The 20312-nt window shown below is 36.1% G+C and overlaps 1 protein-coding gene across 2 annotated transcripts in view; it reads left to right on the top strand.

Moving 5' to 3' along the window:
• The window catches only part of LOC118273718 (myosin-VIIa), a 45033-nt gene extending 27117 nt beyond the window's left edge, over positions 1 to 17916 (top strand). For both annotated transcript variants that reach the window (XM_035590821.2, XM_035590820.2), the window contains 11 exons: positions 2572 to 2850; positions 3593 to 3877; positions 4206 to 5801; positions 6213 to 6440; positions 10832 to 11071; positions 11847 to 12011; positions 12202 to 12486; positions 12572 to 15040; positions 15220 to 15419; positions 15850 to 16117; positions 16340 to 17916. In XM_035590821.2, coding sequence (XP_035446714.1) covers positions 2572 to 2850; positions 3593 to 3877; positions 4206 to 5801; positions 6213 to 6440; positions 10832 to 11071; positions 11847 to 12011; positions 12202 to 12486; positions 12572 to 15040; positions 15220 to 15419; positions 15850 to 16117; positions 16340 to 16546 — 6222 coding nt within the window. In that variant the 3' untranslated portion in view covers positions 16547 to 17916. The remainder of the gene's footprint in view (positions 1 to 2571; positions 2851 to 3592; positions 3878 to 4205; positions 5802 to 6212; positions 6441 to 10831; positions 11072 to 11846; positions 12012 to 12201; positions 12487 to 12571; positions 15041 to 15219; positions 15420 to 15849; positions 16118 to 16339) is intronic.
• Positions 17917 to 20312: the final 2396 nt, after the last annotated feature.

A 20312-nucleotide genomic window follows, 5' to 3' on the forward strand; every position in this document is an offset into this window, starting at 1 on the left:
TTCTACGTATTTTTCCAGGAAAAAAGTAACCTATTTTATGTCCAGGATAATAAGACATAATTATACCAAGTTTCATCGAAATCAAACCGTTAGTTTTCACGTGATGCCTGAACATATATAGACAGACAGACAAAAAAATTATTATCACATATTTGGGTTTGGTATCGTAGTAACACCCTGCTATTTATTTTTTCTATATTTTCAATGAACAGAATTGACCCTTCTACAGATTTATTATAGCCCGCGACTTCGTTCGCGTGGAATAGTGACTTCCGGCAAATTTTTGGTTTTAACCACATAGTTCCCGATTTCCCGGGATCTCTTCAAAAATGAGATGTGGAAGATATTCTAGGGAACTCCTCAAAAATCAACATAATGAGCTCTGCGTTTGAATTTAATAGATGTATACTCACTTAGGGCATTGAAAAAATAGATTAAAAACGGACTTAAACTAAAGAAATATTATAATCTTTCCGAACTTAAGATGAAAACTAACTTAAAACTAAAAAAGCTACGAATTACGAATTTATAACAATTAAAAAAGAAATTATATTACAACCTATCCTCAATGCTATAATAACCAATCTTAAACTAAATAATTTAAAAGAGACGACTTAAATCTAATTAATTTATAAATTATAGACTTACAATTTTATTAAACAAACTAACTACAGTAACTACTAATAATCGATATCAAACTAAACCTACGTTAAATAATTTAACAAGAAAACCAGGAAAACTCAACAAATAAACTTTTTAATAGACAAATACAACGAAACCAATTTAGAATACACGAAACAGCAGGACCACTGCAGACAAATAATCATACGACTTATAGTACACTATTTCCACAACAGTACCGAAGCGCTCGGCCGATACCCAACCAAATGAATGTAACGAAATTTAACGTTTATTTTTATTTTTTGAAATAAAAACTATCCTATGTCCTTTCTAAGGTTCTAAACTATATCTGTACCAAATTTCAACCAAATCCGTCAAATAGTTGCGGAGATTAATGGTATTATAAGCATAGAATGTTCGACGTGATTCTTTAATTTGACATAACTTTTTTATTTATGAACCGATTGACATGAAACAAACACTAAATGTAAATTTAAGCATCCCACAATATATTCGTGAAAACCGCATCCAACTCGGATCAGCCGTTTCTGAGATTAGCGCGCACAGACGAACAGACAAACAGACAAACAGACAAAAAAAAAGTTAATTACATTTTTGGGTTCGACATCGACATAACAATAACCCCTGCTATTTTTTTTATTTTTATAATCAATGTACAGACAGCACTTTTCTACGATTTTATTATATGTATAGAAGATTATGTTAACGGCTTACTCACGTAACTGTTTGACGAGGAATTTGGCTAGTTTCAAGCCTATGCTAGAAGCTTATATTCATGAGCAGCATTCAACGACACACGGCGCGGCGATTGTCGTGCTGCTACTCAAGTAGTTACGTGAGTAAGCGGATAACATAATTAATTTAGTATATCTCACAAAAGTTATAATAAAAGTAACTTATTATAAGTCACACACTGTATGAATCTGTACCAATTGACTGCACGGTTGGCACGGTGGCTGGGCAACTGGCTGCCGTGCAACGGGTAGCGGGTTCGATTCCCGCACGGAGCAACTCTTTGTGTGATCCACAAATTGTTGTTTCGGGTCTGGGTGTCTTGTGCATGTGAACTTGTATGTTTGTAAACGCACCCACGACACAGGAGGTAATCCTAGTGTGGGGCAACGTTTTTTTAAAAAAAAAAAAAATCTGTGGCGTTACTATGATAGACTCCCCAACTAGCTAGCAAAAAGTTTGATTATCATATATCTCTACTTTCCCCATTGGGGAGTCTAATTGAGCCCTGCCCATAAACAGAAGCTCTTTATTTATGTAATCTTCAAATCGATTTCAAAACTCGTTATTAAAGCGATAAACAAAAATCAAGCGCTTTAAAGCAACACTTGGATTAAAAGACTCAATAAAATAAATTTGACTTATCAACTTGTATAAGAATGCCCATTCATCATTATGTTCTGATGGGGAAAAATTAAAGCCGGTTCTAGCAAGGACACACTGCCGCTTCAAGAATTTATTAATTACTGACCTGTAGAGGCAGATGACTTAATCTATCTTGATACCTCTTGAGACCTCTATGGGTTAAAGACCAAAACTGACAGATTAAGAGAAATCGACCAGGGCAGTGATTGTTTAGATATCACCAATTTATCTTACGAAATTGGATGTCTCCTTGTTATTAAATTATTATGGTTAAAAACTTGTTAAAAACAACTTTCGTTTTCGTAAAAACGTAATTTGTTTATTTATAGAACATGTTAACGTTTTAACGAAATATAATAAGTTCTTTAATTACTTTCAATATTCAATCTATCGAGATTGCAGTAGCGTGCAATAGGATTTTCTGGTTTCGATACCTGACTATCGATACATTGACCTGAGTCAATGTTAGCCTATATTTTTTGTGAGTCTAGATTTGCGTCTGAACCGCTTGAACGTAATAGCATGAAATTAATAAGAATATTATAATTTCAGACATACACCGGCTCGATATTAGTGGCGGTGAACCCTTACCAAATACTGCCGATCTACACGGCAGACCAGATCAAGTTGTACAAGGAAAGGAAGATTGGGGAGCTGCCTCCTCATATCTTCGCGATCGGCGACAATGCGTACGCGCATATGCGTCGCTACAAGCAGGATCAGTGCATTGTCATCAGTGGAGAATCCGGCGCAGGGAAAACTGAGTCTACAAAGTTGATTCTGCAGTACCTCGCCGCGATCAGTGGGAAGCATTCGTGGATTGAACAACAGGTACCTACGTCTTTTTGTAAAGCTTATGCTTTTGAAACTAGATAATTCAATTGTCAAATAATAGTGATTGGCCCTAAAATTGTACCTTGTGGAACTCCACATCGATGGCTAATTTTGTTCAATATTGGGCACTACGCATGGTTATTTATTAAATTACTTATGTAAATATTTATCAAGTCGTTCAAGATTACCTTTATTATTGTAAACTGCATTTATTAATTTTTTCCTGCTAATATCAAATACGATCTTAAAAATAAAACTGGTTATAACAATGAAACTCTAGGAAATATTTAGAAAAAGTCTAATCTATTTATCTATTCGTTAAATTAGGGTAATAGCCACACTAATTCCTTTTGTCGAAAATATAAAAAAAAAATGTTTCAAAGGAATTACAAATAAGATTAACATCTTTATCGGGGCACATCTTACGGACACAATTAATTAAGATTAGATAGTGAAATATGGCTGCAAGGCATAGCAGTACCTAATCAATTAATTTCTAATCTGATCGTAAATTAATTTCAGTTAGATTTGTGTCACTGATTTTGTCGTTCTATGCATAGTAAGTGGTCGGCAAAAACAATGTTCTTATTTATCATCATTTCTTGCGTAATTTTCAAAATTACGATGTTCCAAAATAATTGTATGCAGCACTTAAATATGAAATACTTTAAGTTCAATATCCAACGTAATTGCTGTTTTCGATATATGTGAGTCTCAAATAAAACAATTTCTTCTTCAGATCCTAGAAGCAAATCCCATTCTTGAAGCTTTTGGCAATGCGAAAACTGTAAGAAACGACAACTCCTCACGTTTCGGCAAATATATTGACATCCACTTCAACAACAGCGGCGTCATCGAAGGCGCCAAGATTGAACAATATCTTCTAGAAAAGTCTAGAATAGTCTCTCAGGGCGCAGAGGAGAGGAATTACCATGTGTTCTACTGCTTACTGGCTGGATTGTCCAAAGAAGAGAAGAAGAAATTAGAATTGACTGAACCATCCGAATATAGATATTTGTCTGGGGTGAGTATTAATTTGTAATATACTTTAATTAAGAATCACGTAATAGTAATGATTGGAACATTATCGTACTTACCTTATACATGGTAATCCCCAAATATTGACAATAAAGTTCATGTATTATATGGGGATTTATTGATAACATCTACATAGAACTAAATAATGCCAGTGATATTTAAATAATAGTGTAATACCGTGTCTTAAACGATAACGATATTGTCATAGTTTTCATAGATGATTATTATCATATTGCTTTACCATTACATCCAATTAATATTCATAGATATGAGCTATATGACTTATAATATCTTGATTTACGTGTTTCTTTCAGGGAGGAAGCCTAACTTGCGAAGGCAGGGACGATGCTGCTGAATTCGCAGATATACGATCAGCTATGAAGGTTCTATTATTCACGGAACCAGAAATATGGGAGATATTAAAACTCTTAGCAGCCGTCCTACACACTGGTAACATTAAATACGAAGCTACGGTCGTGGATAACTTAGATGCAACAGAAATTATAGAACAAGCTAATGTTAGAAGAGTGGCAACGTTGCTTGGCGTGCCCATGCAATCGCTTATCGACGCACTAACCAGGAAGACACTATTTGCTCATGGGGAAACCGTTATTTCAACCCTGAGTAAAACTCAATCGGTTGATATTAGGGATGCCTTCGTCAAAGGTATATACGGACGCCTTTTCGTTACCATCGTAAAGAAGATCAACGCTGCAATCTACAGACCAAAATCCACTATGCGCACAGCTATCGGTGTCCTCGATATATTCGGCTTCGAAAATTTCGATCAAAATAGCTTCGAACAATTCTGTATAAACTTTGCTAACGAGAACTTGCAGCAGTTCTTCGTTAGACACATATTCAAATTGGAACAAGAGGAATATAATCATGAAGGAATAAATTGGCAGCATATTGAATTTGTTGATAACCAAGACGCTTTGGATTTGATTGCGCTAAAACAACTGAACATTATGGCTTTAATTGATGAAGAGTCCAAGTTTCCAAAGGGAACTGACCAAACGATGTTAGCCAAGCTACACAAGACCCACGGTCTGCACAGAAACTACCTCAAGCCAAAGTCAGATATAAACACCAGTTTTGGACTAAATCACTTCGCTGGAATAGTATTTTATGATACGCGAGGATTCCTTGAGAAGAACCGAGATACGTTCAGTGCTGATTTATTACAACTAATTCACATTTCTACTAACAAATTCTTGCAGCATATATTCCAAGACGACATTGCGATGGGCTCTGAAACTAGAAAACGGACTCCGACCCTTTCAACACAGTTCAAGAAATCTTTGGACTTGTTGATGCGAACTCTAGGAACATGCCAACCATTCTTCATCAGATGTATAAAGCCAAATGAATTTAAGAAGCCAATGATGTTTGACCGCGGTCTGTGCTGCAGACAATTAAGGTACTCTGGAATGATGGAGACGATTCGGATCAGGAGGGCTGGGTACCCGATCAGGCACAGTTTCAAAGAGTTCGTAGAGAGATACCGGTTCCTAATATCTGGCGTTCCACCTGCGCACAAGACTGACTGTCGTTCGGCTACTGCTAAAATCTGTGCAACAGTGCTTGGCAAGTCTGATTACCAGCTGGGTCACACCAAAGTTTTTCTGAAAGATGCTCACGATTTGTTCTTGGAGCAAGAAAGAGATAGGGTGCTTACTAGGAAGATATTAATTCTACAAAGGTCTATTAGAGGATGGGTGTACCGCAGACGTTTCTTGAAGATGCGAGCCGCTGCCATATTGATTCAACGTCATTGGCGCGGCAAGCTGCAGAGGATTCGGTATAATAAAATGAAGGTTGGATATGCGAGACTACAGGCTTTGATACGTGCACGAGTGTTGGCGCACAGATTCAGGCATCTTCGTGGACACATCGTGGCTTTACAAGTAAGTATCTCTATCATTATTATCAAACACCAAAACAAACGAAAGTATTTTTTTATAACAACTATCGTGACACATATTAAATTAAGTAACTAAAAATCACAGTTTACTCACGTATTATTAATGGAGAAAAGTTGAGTTGTTGAATAGGCTGCGCAACATCGCCGCGTCGAAGAGTCCCACTGTAACTAAAAAAAAAAATATGAAAGATTTTCTTAAATAAATTAAAAATTTAAAAAACCCCCGACACAAAAACTTAATTTCCCTTTAAAAAGTAAAAAATAATAAAAGAAACTTAATCTTAAAGTACTTAAGAATGTACTAATCAATTCTAAAAAAATTTACGTCGCGTTGGGGGACCCCTCTTTTTGCGTCGGGGGTTAAAAAATAACCAATTTTTACTTGTCAACATAGGCAGCAGCTCGTGGTTACTTGGTTCGTCGTTCTTACGGGCACAAGATGTGGGCTATAGTGAAGATCCAGAGCCATGCGCGTCGGTTGCTGTGTATGCGCCGCTACAAGCGCATGCGCGGCGAGGCGCGCGCGCACTCCGAGGCGCTGCGGCTGCGCAGGCAGGAGGAACTGCGACTGCACACGCAGGGCAACACGCGCGCCAAGGAGATCGCAGAACACAACTACCGGGTGAGGCATCATTTTGTTTATATTGACATTGTTTTGTTATTGTTGTAGGTGAGTACTAGAATATAGCTTAAATTCCTTTAGTTTTCTCTTCTCAATGTGTTAGGTAATTAATGCTATCTATGCATTAGTTTGTCAACAATAGACATTCGACACAATACTCGTAAGATATTCTTCGACGATTACCAAAATTAAAACAAACAATGTTAATGTATATTGTATTAAGTTCAAATTAATTTGGCAGTTCAAGTACAATGTCAGATTTATAATTATCAGATGAAGATAACGGTTCTTTTTGAAAACGTAGTACAGTATAGATCGGTAAAGTTGAAACAATTTCCAGTTAAACGCGTGATAATTATATAAGTAGGCATCAATCACCAAGTCTATCTAGTAAAATACTAATGTTACTATTTTTTACACAAATGGATGATTGTTTATTTAATTCTTTATCTTTGAGATCATCATATTTGATAAGATTGATTGTAATCTTGTGTTAATGATAAAAATATGAAGATAGATTGATGTTATGCTAAGGTCAATGTTTCTGATTTGACCACCAAAAGCCAGACAAATTATTATGAAATTTCAATTTCAAAATCTTATATGAGTATCTCAAATCGTATTTTATAAGAAGGAATCTCAGTACCTATCGCAATAAAATAACTGACATGAACTTGGTTCATTGTAAACTGGTATTTATTTAATTTTTTTTTTTTTTTTTTTTTAAAAAAAAACGTTGCCCCACATTAGGATTTTCTCCTGTGTCGTGGGTGCGTTTACAAACTACACGACTACCTAAGATTGGACCGTTAATAATATTTCACCCAAATATGGCCAAGGTCAAATAGATTCAGAAATTGCCAAAGATTAAAAACATTAGACAGATAATGATCAATTAAAATAAAATGCGATTGAATGGCGGCGGTGTACACCTTTGCATTTTATCAAAAGAATAGATTTTTATTAGATAATTAACCGGCAAATTAACTAATTATGTTTAATAATAATACAATGCAGCGTCATGATAAATTTGATGACATTATTCCATTAGTTGTCTTATCTAACTCACAAAATATTATTATTAGATTTTGCAAATTAAAAATATCATTTGCATGGGGATTTTTGATCAGTTAACTCAATTAAAAATATCATTTGCATGGGGATTTTTGATCAGTTAAGTTAGTGTAAGGCAGTAGTATTGTTATAGTATAATCAGTTTTAAATACTTTTACGTAGTAAACTTTACAAAAAATAAAACAAACGTTGGTTTTAAAGGATTTGGTAGAAGAGGTATGTTAATATTAATTTTCTTGTTTGATATTATAATTTCTAATGACATAGTTACAAATTCCAGACCTTTCATTAGCGCAAATTACCTGAATTGAAATTACGAAATTGACCTTTCATTAAAGAAACTAAAACTATAACTTAATTTTAAACTCATTTGACTAAGTTCTGAAGCGTAACTGTACTTAATTAATGCGCCGGATTCAGTTCCTGAAATGATTGAAAACCTCCTTTTTACTAACAAATTTAAAACTAAATATGTAAAGCTGTCTACCTCCTTACTAAATAAGGTTCTTGATATTATGTTTTCAGTAGTTAATTATTAAATAAATCAAATTAAAGTGCCGCTGTTCCTTTATCTCTAAGATAATCGATCGATTGAACAACTGTTTCTGAATTTAAAATCATTTTGATAGTGCATCGACAAGTGAATAGGCACGTAGCTAGCTAGAATTTGAATATAAATATAAAAAAATAAATAACTAAATATTCTACAATATACTAATTATGAAGTGTGGTTAAAAATTTATTTGAAAAAATGAAAATTAAAAATAGTGATATAAAATGTGTAAAAGTGATCCATTTGAACCCTTTGTTATATTTGCCTGTGTTAAATTCACGACTCCATTGGTATTTACAATGCTGCCAGGTAAGTTGTGAAATAGTGTAGCATACGATGCCTTATTATCACTCAAAAGGTGGATAGTTGCGGTTTTCGTTATTAAATAGGACATGATAGAAGGAAATCGTGGCTTTTAAATCAATACCAATGATTCTGAGTACCTACATATATAGATATAAGAAAATAGATATGTGATATAACGAGAAGCTTAATATACAAAAATAAATAATATCCTGTAGGCATCGACGACTCAAATTGCTACATATTGCTACGCCTGCGTAGATACTGGAGCTACGCCGCGCCGTAGCCTTGCTACGAAACTTCTGGAAAACAACGTACGACTTTCCAGAAGAAATTTAAGAAGTCTATTAGATCGAAATATGGATTACAGAAATAAATGGGTTTCTTGCTTAACTATTTCAATGTAGGTCAACGTAAAATGTATGTACCTATACTTATAATATGCGGAATCTTACTAATATTATAAATGCGAATGTTTGTGTGTATGTTTATTACTCAATCACTCATATTTATCGGGATGAAATTTGGAACAGGGGTAGATTATGGTCTGGAATAACACATAGGACTTTTTATCCCACGGCGAAGTCGCTGGCAGAAGCTAGTTACTAATGAATATTAAAGAGTTTTCCTAGATCACTAATAATTTCAGTTTACATTTCATTGTTAGGTACTTTCCTTCGTTTCACTTCCAAATTAAGTAATTACCTGAAGTATTTATTTTGAACGGTTATTACGCTATTAATCAAATAACAATGTAAGCATGCTACTGTGTGCTGTTGCCATATTATATCAAAGATAAAGAAAACATTAATTTTAATAATAGTCCGCATGCATTTCTGTGATAATTTTTTAAATAATTAGGTACTTTAAGGTCGTTCTTGATTTTATCGGGAAATATCGAATCAAAATTATCGTCAAATCGTAATGTTTTGATTATATTTATTAATTCTGCCTAACATTCGTATACACGACCTTTAAAATGATAACATCATTTTTAAGAGAGTAAATATCATTATATATTTTAGCGAAAAATTCGTAAACGAAACATCTTATGCATCATTTAAGTAATGACCAAACATTAACCAATAACCATAACAAAGAAATACCTTACAAAACAAACGAAATACCGCTATTATTGAAAGTAGTGATGTGTAAACAATTAACAATTCTATTAATAATGTCTGTTTTGCGTAATTTGACAATATATACAGTGTGATTCAATCAATCAAGCGTAGTGTTGCGCAAGGTAGCTGCGCCTGCGATTAACGTGCTCCACTGCTTTAGTGCACATAACATCGGTAACATCAGTTGTATCGGTAACATGAAGTAATGTACAGTGACTCCTTATACTCATCAGACGTGCTGTTCAATGCAATGATGCACTTGTGGTTCGCGAAATATTGCCATGATACGGTCGATTTTAGTGACGTTGATAGCCAATATGTGGAAGCTTTCATTGTAAGTTCTTTTTTATTGTTATGGTAATAGAATTCATAATTGATTACTTTAGGTAGAAACACGTAGAGCTGTGATGAGAGATGAGCCTATCTCGTTCTTGGTATTAAACTGTTATGTGCCTATTGTAACAATCAAGTCCGGGAGATTTAGTAGTAAATTAATGAAGATGCTGATAAAAAAGTGATGATAGACAGATAGATAAGCATCTTCGTAGTGGTAGTTTACTTATCTATGTATATCTATACTATCTAATATGTATCGTAGCAAAAGCGTCTAAATTCATAAAGTTAAAGAATATTACTCTTACTTGTGTTCGAAAGTAAAATTAAAAATATACTGTAAGCAGCATTTTTATAAAGAGAAATCGAATCAAATCGCTATACTTGCAGGAACTGTTGTGTAATCGATATAATGATTAATATCTGTAAATGTTAAAGAATTCTAACAGCCAATGTTTAAATAGAACACGCACAACGTAAAGTCTCATAAAACCGTAAAATTCTTCTATTTCGACTAAGGCACATAATTATGTAGGTTACATTTTATCTGGAGAAAATGTAGGTAAGCTCATAGAATATCTTAATGTCTTTAAGAATTTAGTGATAATGCAACGCTAATCTCTATAGATAAAAATGAATTGCTGTTCGTTAGTCTCGCTAAAACTCGAAAACGGCTGGACCGATTCGGCTAATTTTGGTCTTGAATTATTTGTGGAAGTACAGGGTGAAAATATAAAAAAATCACGCCATTGAAGCGGTAGGAAGTCTGCCGGGTCAGCTAGTGATAAATAAAACGAACAGTAAGAACGAAACTAAACTCGTACCAAAGGTAGGGATCTTTAAAAACGTGTTTGTGATAGTCGTGTAGAAGATCGATAATAGCTATGTATGCCAGTAGATTGTTCTCAGATACATCTACATCATTATCATCTTAATTTCCAATTCACACAATTTTCACCAAAAAAGTAGTAACGCTTAATAATTTAAATCATTTATCTTACCAGGAGCGCATGTACGAGCTGGAGAGACGCGAAGCAGAACTGGCTTTGGAGGAGAAGAAGCAGTTGGAAGCAAAGAGGACGTTACTCCAAGAAGCGGCGAGGAAACAGGACGAGCCAGTGGATGACAGCAAGCTGGTGGAAGCCATGTTTGACTTCCTTCCTGACTCCAGCAGTGAGGCACCAGCTCCTAAGGACACGTCCGTCTTCAGCGACCTTCCACAACCAAGGGCTGATCAGCAGGAGGTAAATATTGTTAAAGATCTTAAGTTAAAGTCGCCACTAAAAGTGACTAATTTTGTAAACAATGCGACGGTTATTGTTGAGTTGATTTAAAGTGTATCCTACTGTTCAGAACTCGAAAGAGACTTTTGCTTTGTAATAACTTTTCATGGATAATGCTGTCGAAATAACCGTGTATGAACGAATTATTGTTTCCCTAATCTTGCTTTATCAGTTTTTAAGTTCTAATCTACTACATACCTTCTTCTAAATGGAGAAGTTGGTATGTAGGAGAAGAATCTACCTATCTAGGAGAAGACCAAAAGGTCCAATTATATCGAAAAATTGCAATCAAACCTTATCGCAGTAGATATTCGAGCAATTTCCAAAAATTGGCTCATATAAGACGTCACTGCATCATTTATTTATTATTTAGATATCTTTGATCATTATCGCAACATTAACATATAAGATTTAAATCCCAAAATTTGATTTTTTTGCTTCATATGCGTTGTTATCATAATTGATATTATCTTTATATAGATTACTTGCAAATGAACACGTTCCCATTGCTTCTTCCTGTGTAATATGCTTATCTAAAGTTTCAAGAATGTAATGAGTTTGACCAAAGAATATATTCGGGATAGACCTTTGACCAGGTCTATCCCGAATATATTATTTTCACTAATTAGGTACTTTTAATTATTTTGTGACTCAATACTTTGACATTGAAGATTTTAGATCGTCGAAACGTATTTCTTTTTTACTTTTTTTTTTTAATCAAACAATATTGATACAGATGGTGACACCAATGCAAACAACATCAGAGGACGAGGAAGATTTGTCGGAGTTCAAGTTCCAGAAGTTCGCAGCAACATATTTCCAAGGGAACGTCACTCATCAGTACTCGAGGAAACCACTCAAACATCCACTATTGCCTCTACACACGCAAGGAGACCAGCTGGTGAGTAACACATTATATAATATCTACTATAAATAAGTAACGTACCTATAAATCAATTGCAAAATGCCTAAACAACACGTTTAAGTATTCTAAATTAGTAGCTACACTAAAACACTTTCGTAATCAATTAAATCTATACTGATCATAAATCTGATTGATATGTAATAAGTAAAATGTAATTTGTTTCCAGGCGGCTCAAGCACTATGGATCACAATACTCCGATTCACTGGGGACCTTCCAGAGCCAAGATACCACACTATGGACAGAGATAACACGTCAGTCATGTCCAAAGTGACTGCAACCCTCGGCAGGAACTTCATCAGGTCCAAGGAGTTCCAAGAAGCTCAGATGATGGGCGTAGACCCCGACGCCTACCTGAACAAACAGAAGCCGAGGTCTATCAGACACAAGCTTGTTTCTCTGACGCTGAAGAGGAAGAACAAGCTAGGAGAAGACGTCAGGAGAAAATTACAGGTTAGTTTTTACAAAAAATATAGATACAAAACTTAAACACTTAAGTAATACAGTATTAAATAGTAATTATTCTTATGATTTCCAGGATGAGGAGTACACAGCAGACAGCTATCAGTCCTGGCTGGAATCTCGCCCGACATCAAATCTAGAAAAATTACATTTCATTATTGGGCATGGTATTCTACGGGCTGAGTTGAGAGACGAAATATATTGTCAGATCTGCAAACAGCTGACAAACAATCCTTCGAAGTCTTCTCACGCCAGAGGATGGATTTTACTGTCGTTGTGTGTTGGATGTTTCGCTCCTAGTGAAAAGTTCGTGAATTACCTGCGAGCTTTCATCAGAGAAGGACCTCCTGGCTACGCTCCATATTGTGAAGACCGTTTGAAACGGACATTCAACAATGGCACTAGGAATCAACCACCTTCATGGTTAGAACTGCAAGCAACTAAATCGAAAAAGCCTATAATGTTGCCCATAACGTTCATGGACGGCAACACGAAGACCTTGTTAGCAGATTCAGCAACAACAGCGAGGGAACTATGCAATCAGTTATCTGATAAAATTGGTCTGAGAGATCAATTCGGTTTCTCGCTGTACATTGCACTGTTTGATAAGGTCAGTTCACTCGGTAGTGGAGGAGACCACGTAATGGACGCAATATCACAGTGCGAACAATACGCTAAAGAACAAGGTGCTCAAGAACGAAACGCGCCGTGGAGGTTATTCTTTAGAAAAGAAATATTTGCTCCATGGCACGACCCTACGGAAGACCAAGTAGCTACGAATCTCATCTACCAGCAAGTGGTTCGGGGTGTTAAATTTGGTGAATATAGATGTGATAAAGAAGAAGACCTAGCGATGATAGCCGCTCAACAGTATTACATCGAATACGGCCAAGACATGAATACCGAACGGCTTTACACGCTACTGCCAAATTACATACCCGATTATTGTCTAACTGGTGTTGAAAAAGCGGTTGATCGGTGGGGTGCTCTGGTAGTCCAAGCGTATAAAAAGAGTTATTATGTAAAAGAAAAAGTTCCTGCTTATAGAGTGAAAGAAGACGTAGTGAGTTATGCGAAGTTCAAGTGGCCTCTATTGTTCTCTCGGTTTTACGAAGCTTATAGAAATTCTGGGCCCAACCTACCTAAGAATGATGTTATAATTGCCGTCAACTGGACCGGAGTGTACGTCGTGGATGATCAGGAACAAGTTTTATTAGAATTGTCATTCCCGGAGATCACTACTGTTTCAAGTCAGAAAACCAACAAAGTATTCACACAGACGTTCAGTCTCTCCACGGTTCGTGGCGAAGAGTTTACGTTCCAAAGCCCGAACGCAGAAGACATTCGAGATCTAGTGGTGTATTTCCTAGAAGGATTGAAAAAGCGATCTAAGTTTGTAATAGCTCTACAAGACTATAAAGCACCAGGTGAAGGGTCCAGTTTCTTAACATTCAATAAAGGAGATCTGATTATTTTAGAAGAAGACAGCACAGGAGAATCGGTTTTAAACAACGGCTGGTGCATCGGTCGCTGTGAGAGAACAATGGAACGAGGCGACTTCCCTGCAGAGACAGTCTACGTATTGCCGGCACTAACTAAACCACCTCCAGATATATTGACGCTATTCTGTCAAGAAGGTGCATCGCATGGTCGTCGTGCTCCTACAGCTACGTACAATGGAACAGAAATCAAAGACAAACCGCATACGTTATTAGAATACGCTATGGACCACTTCAGATTGCCACCGAAGCGCACCGTGTCCAAGGCTCTTACACTTTCCACCGCCAAAAGAGGAGGCGCTGAAGAGCTTTGGAGACACTCCAGAGAACCGGTTAAACAGCCTCTGTTGAAGAAATTGCAAGCGAAGGAAGAGTTGGCCGAAGAAGCATGTTTCGCATTCACTGCTATTCTGAAATACATGGGTGACCTGCCTTCAAAGCGTCCTCGTATTGGCAATGAGTACACAGATCATATTTTCGACGGTCCTCTAAAACACGAGATACTGCGCGACGAGATCTATTGCCAAATTATGAAACAACTGACTGACAACCGGAATAGAATGTCGGAGGAAAGAGGTTGGGAACTTATGTGGCTGGCCACAGGGTTGTTTGCATGCAGTCAGGGACTGCTTAGGGAATTAACTTTATTCTTGAGGACTAGAAGATATCCAATAGCTCAAGATTCACTCCAAAGACTTCAAAAGACTTTAAGGAATGGCCAGAGGAAATATCCGCCGCACCAGGTGGAGGTAGAAGCTATACAGCACAAGACTACTCAGATATTCCACAAGGTGTATTTCCCTGACGACACTGACGAAGCATTTGAAGTGGACTCGTCCACTAGAGCAAAGGACTTCTGTCAGAATATAGCTCAGAGACTGAATCTCAGATCTAGTGAAGGTTTTAGTTTATTCGTTAAGATAGCTGATAAGGTGATATCAGTCCCTGAGGGTGACTTCTTCTTTGACTTCGTGCGGCATCTAACGGACTGGATTAAGAAGGCGCGGCCCACACGCGACGGCATCACTCCGCAGTTCACCTACCAGGTATTGTTTAATGCTTACTATTTACCTATTTGTTCGCAATTTGTATAGTGTTTATATTGCAACTATCGTGAGACATAATAATAAATTTTCATAAGAACTTTGAAAATGTAATCAATATCCTAACAATAGTCTATTGTAATATTATAAGAATTTAAACATACATACCTCCATGTTCTCAGGTGTTCTTCATGAAGAAGTTATGGACGAACACGGTTCCTGGTAAGGACCGGGCGGCGGACGTGATCTTCCACTTCCACCAGGAGTTGCCGAAGCTGCTGCGTGGGTACCACCGCTGCGGGAGAGACGAGGCCGCAAGACTCGCTGCACTCGCATACCGCGCGCGCTTTGGCGACAACAAACAGGAGTTACAGGCAATACCGTAAGTATGACTAAATAGTCATTATCAGTATTTATTAACTTGAATTAAATAAATCATCAGTTAAGTATCAAATCTTATAAAAAAGTCTAACTATAACCAGGAGCAGGGGTTTCCGTCCCAACAGCTCTTAGCTTTATACATGTAGCTTGTCGCTATGTTACTTTTCGGAATTATGTGTGCGAATCCAAAAGAAACTACTAAGTACCAAATCAATAGATTTACATAGATTAGTTTACAAAACACTCAATGTTAATTAGAATCTCAATCGATTCAAATTCGGATACGAGCTGATATGGGATAATCTTTAAATCAAATCAATACTTCTCCATTAGCTTTCTATGAAGATCAGTATCGAGGTTACCTAAGTAGGCATATCAATAAATTAGTAGGTACAAAGAAAAAATACTTACAAGAATAATATGGTTTCCAGGCAAATGCTTCGTGAGCTGATCCCAGCAGATTTGATAAAGATGCAGAGCTCCGCTGACTGGAAGCGGGCGATCGTGGCTTCCTACAACACGGACGCTGGTATGACACCTGAAGATGCCAAGATCACCTTCCTGAAGGTCATCTACCGCTGGCCCACGTTCGGATCCGCCTTCTTCGAGGTCAAACAGACGACGGAACCAAATTATCCTGAGCTGCTGCTGATTGCTATCAACAAACATGGAGTGAGCTTGATACATCCTCAGACCAAGGTAATTTTTTATTTCTTTTTGACGTACCTATCTGTAATAAAAATTTGTGATAATAAAATTAATAAGTAGGTTACGCACTTACCATAAATTGCAAACCATGAAATCGATTGGACTCGATACGAATCAGTCCGAGTCAGGAATTTTATATTTACAAGTTTGAAGTAGGCACCGTACTTAATAGTGTGCTAAGACTAATAACAGTATAAAATTTTTCGTTTCCAGGACATCCTAGTAACTCATCCATTCACGAGAATATCAAACTGGTCATCTGGCAACACTTACTTCCACATGACGATCGGTAACCTCGTGCGAGGGTCGAAGCTGCTGTGTGAGACCTCGCTGGGGTACAAGATGGACGACCTGCTGACGTCATACATCTCCCTCATGCTCACAAACATGAACAAGCAGCGCTCCGTCCGCGTCAAGTAACGTGCTCGATGACGTCATCATAGTCAAACAATGCGAATATAGTTTTATAGTAACGCTAACGAGACGAGATAAAATATAACCGTGTAGACTAATATATGCTGTATTTGCTTAGACTTTTAGTCGTTTATTGTATGACAAAATTAAAAATAATTAGTAGACAAATGATAATGAACTTTGTTATTATGTCGATAAAGTTTCTAATTAATTATCTCGTCTCGTCATGCTCTACTTTAGACACAATTATTTTTATCTGCTTACCGTTAAGTTCACACGCTTCCCAGCGGTATATTTAACTTAACACAGAATTTAGCATTTACATGCAGTCAGAACGAATGCTTACATTAAGTGTGTACAGTGTACCTGATATATTTTGTTGTATTTGGAAGTTAGAAAGAAGTACATTACAGTTAGAATATATTGGGTGGACTGTACCCCGTCACAAGCGCTGTATCATTGTAGATAAACTTGATGCACAATTTTTGTGATCGCGTTACTTTGTTACGTTTGCATTAAACAAAATCTAATGTAGAATATATCCGTCCATACATTAAGATCGAAGTATATCTAGATATTAAACGATGTTACTGATATTCCAAATCCATTCTGTTATAGTTTTTAAGTACAACGACCTAAGGTTAGGTGTTCGGTCTTTATAATGTACTCTACAATGGAAACGGCTAACAGATACGTATCTTAAACCTTAGATATTAGATAATCGTATTTATTAAAACGTGTTTAAGTCTAAATTGAAATAAATTTATTTTATATACATTTTTTTTTGTATTTATTCGGTTTTAATATTAACTAATATGTCCAAAAGATCTGTTACATTTATAATTAGGTGTTCGGTAACAAAACATGGTATGAAATTATGTAGTGTCGCTAACAAATGCCTTTAAAAGTGCCTAGCTTTCAGCGCTACTCGCATACAAAGCAATATTTACCGTACAGGAATCAGATATTTACTCGAAAATAAGATTTATCATTGTTTGGAGTTTAATAAAACAGTGCTTTAATGCATTCGAAGCACATAACGGTTGGTATATTGCTCGATTTTTCTCATATGACATTTGCAATCGATTGACGGGATTTAACATTTGAAAAATGACTTTAATATCGATACAAATCGAGCAATATATTGCCGTAGCATTGACTAGATATTTATATATTTATCGTTTATATAAAATACATAGGTAACATCAATGTATTTATTTAATAGGTAAAGGAATTATATAATAGGTATCGTGTTACATTGATTGTCAGTTTCATGCCATGAGTCCGGTGACAATTAAATTATGTTTGTTTTATTAATATCGCTTTAAAGTAAAAGTTGCATTTGTGAGTGGTTGTAAACATGAGTCACAATGATACATTTTGTGTTTTATTTTATTCAACACTTCCTGTTTATACCCATTCCCTTCTATCAATAAAAATAGAAACGTTATGATGCAGCCAAAAGTATTCCCATACAAAAAGAAACTAAAGTAAATAATTAATTATTTTCTCTTTTATTGTGAGAGTGTTTTTATTATAAATAATACGAGTATGGGTTCAGTTCTGTCCAGAGGAACTTTCACTCGGAAGTGCCCTTGGCACGCGCCAACCAAGAAGGTGGTTAAGTATCTGACTGCTGGCTGTCGCGGGTTCAATTCCCGCACAGAACAAACCTTCGAGTAATCTACAAATTGTTGCTCTGAGTTTGGGTGTCATGTGTGAAATTGTGTTTGAAAACGCACCCACGACACAGTTAAAAAGTTTATTATATTTTACCTGTAAAATTTGCAAAATTTTCATAACGTCGTTTTTTTCAAGCAGGACTAGGAACGAGGTGGTTTTTAGTCAGTAAGAGTCGAACACTAACTATCGCCTCGCTTAAAGCGGGAGAACACATTGGATGATTTTACCCCTAAAAAAATACATAATTACCCATCCTGTCATATCATATATTATGTACTATAAATATAACACATGACATGGTATCAGTTTAAAATAAAAAATCTACGAAGTTATACATTTCATTAATCACAATGTTACGGAGGAATGACCCAGCCCTAGGCTAATACCTACATATCAAGCGGAATGATTCTATGGTTAGATAAACGTACCGTAGCGAAATTGGGAAATTCTTTCTTTACTCGAATTAGAGATCCAAAGATGCTGGTGAATGACTAATGTAGCACACAGCCATGCATTTAAAAACTAAATTAAAATTGTAATATGATTTTTTCTTTTAAATTTCTGTGAAATCGAACTACCATTTCTAGCTGAAGAAGCACTAAACATTTATTTTATTATGTCTACTAGTGAGAGGAATGGAAGGAGGTGAGGGAGGCCTTTGCCCTGCAGTGGGACGATCATGGCTAAAATCTAAAATCTAACTAGTAACGGGTGTTTACTTACCTAAACTGGTATTTTGAAATATTTATGGTAGACTAGCTAGCCCAACAAACTTCATACCGCCTCAAACATGTTTTTTCTCACCTTTTAAACCCTCCCTGGACAAATCAGTCCAACCGTTCTCGAGTTTTAGCAAGACCAACGAACAGCAACTGATTTTTATATTTAAATGTGATTTATCCTGTTTTCTTCATCATCAAACAAACAGCGGCTCCCTAGATCAATTAGTTAGGGAGCTAAAGTTAAGTGAGAAATAAAGACAAGAAAAGAAAAGAGACACGAAAGTCTCTATATATGCGTCAAACGTTAAGTAGGTACATTTGGGTATTTTTGTAATGTCAAGCACTTAAATATAGAGAGACATCCAACAGTGTCCAATTATGTCGCAAGCAATTTTGATAATCACACAATTACGTGCTACGTCGGGGCAAAGAAACGTCGATGTTTCCCGACGTTCGTTCTGACTTTAAGCGCTATTTTAAGAAAAAAACTCTTAAAAACATTGCTCTGAATGAGCAAGAACAATTAAAGTAAAAGCAGACTATTAGAAAAACTGTTAATTAGAACAAACAAAAAATATATATCCGCAATAAAGTCGTGAGAGACTCCCACGGCAGCGCGGCCTATTCACGGAGCCCGAGGAATAATGATGCCTCTATTGTAGCACCAGCAGGAAGTCATTTATCTAACATCAAGAATATGAGTGTTTAGAGCAATTTCGAGTCTGATTTCTCATCCTAAAGTGTGCAATTTTGGTGACCCGCAAGTAGACAACGTGAAATGTCAAAAAACTTGGCCGGTGAAGCGGTGACTAAGTATTGTTTGATTGCTTGCTTGTTGTGCAAGTTCTAGAGTTTTATAAACGTTTCGTAGTAGGTATACAAATTTTGTTTCGAGGAAATAGTCGCAAAAACCAGTTGTTACCGCTTTATTAGGAAAATGTCAAAATATACGTATTATGTATGAGGGACAGAAATTAGAGCTCTCCAGCTGAGTAGAAAACAGAATTTTAACAAATTTCAAAAAAATCATGTTAACTTTCTAAATTAGTTAACTGTTCCTACCAAATATCTTTAACAATGTACGGTATTTATATATAATGGTTTTGATCATTCCCACCGTTTGTGTTTTTATAGCAAAAAATGTTGAATATGTTCGGTTCTGAATCAACTGATTTCAGTTAAGACTTAATTTCAATCCATAAATTGAAGAATGAAGAACCGATATCTATTGACTTATTGTGTACCTACGCTGATAGACCATTTCAAAAAGACAAGGGCGTCTGCTGTTTCCGAAATTTCGATTCTTACCATATATTAGTTGCACCTGTGGCATCATTAGACAGGTAGGATCCAAGAGATAGTTAATC

This window comes from Spodoptera frugiperda, chromosome 1, assembly GCF_023101765.2.
Source record: "Spodoptera frugiperda isolate SF20-4 chromosome 1, AGI-APGP_CSIRO_Sfru_2.0, whole genome shotgun sequence".
In the NCBI taxonomy this organism is placed as follows: domain Eukaryota; kingdom Metazoa; phylum Arthropoda; class Insecta; order Lepidoptera; family Noctuidae; genus Spodoptera; species Spodoptera frugiperda.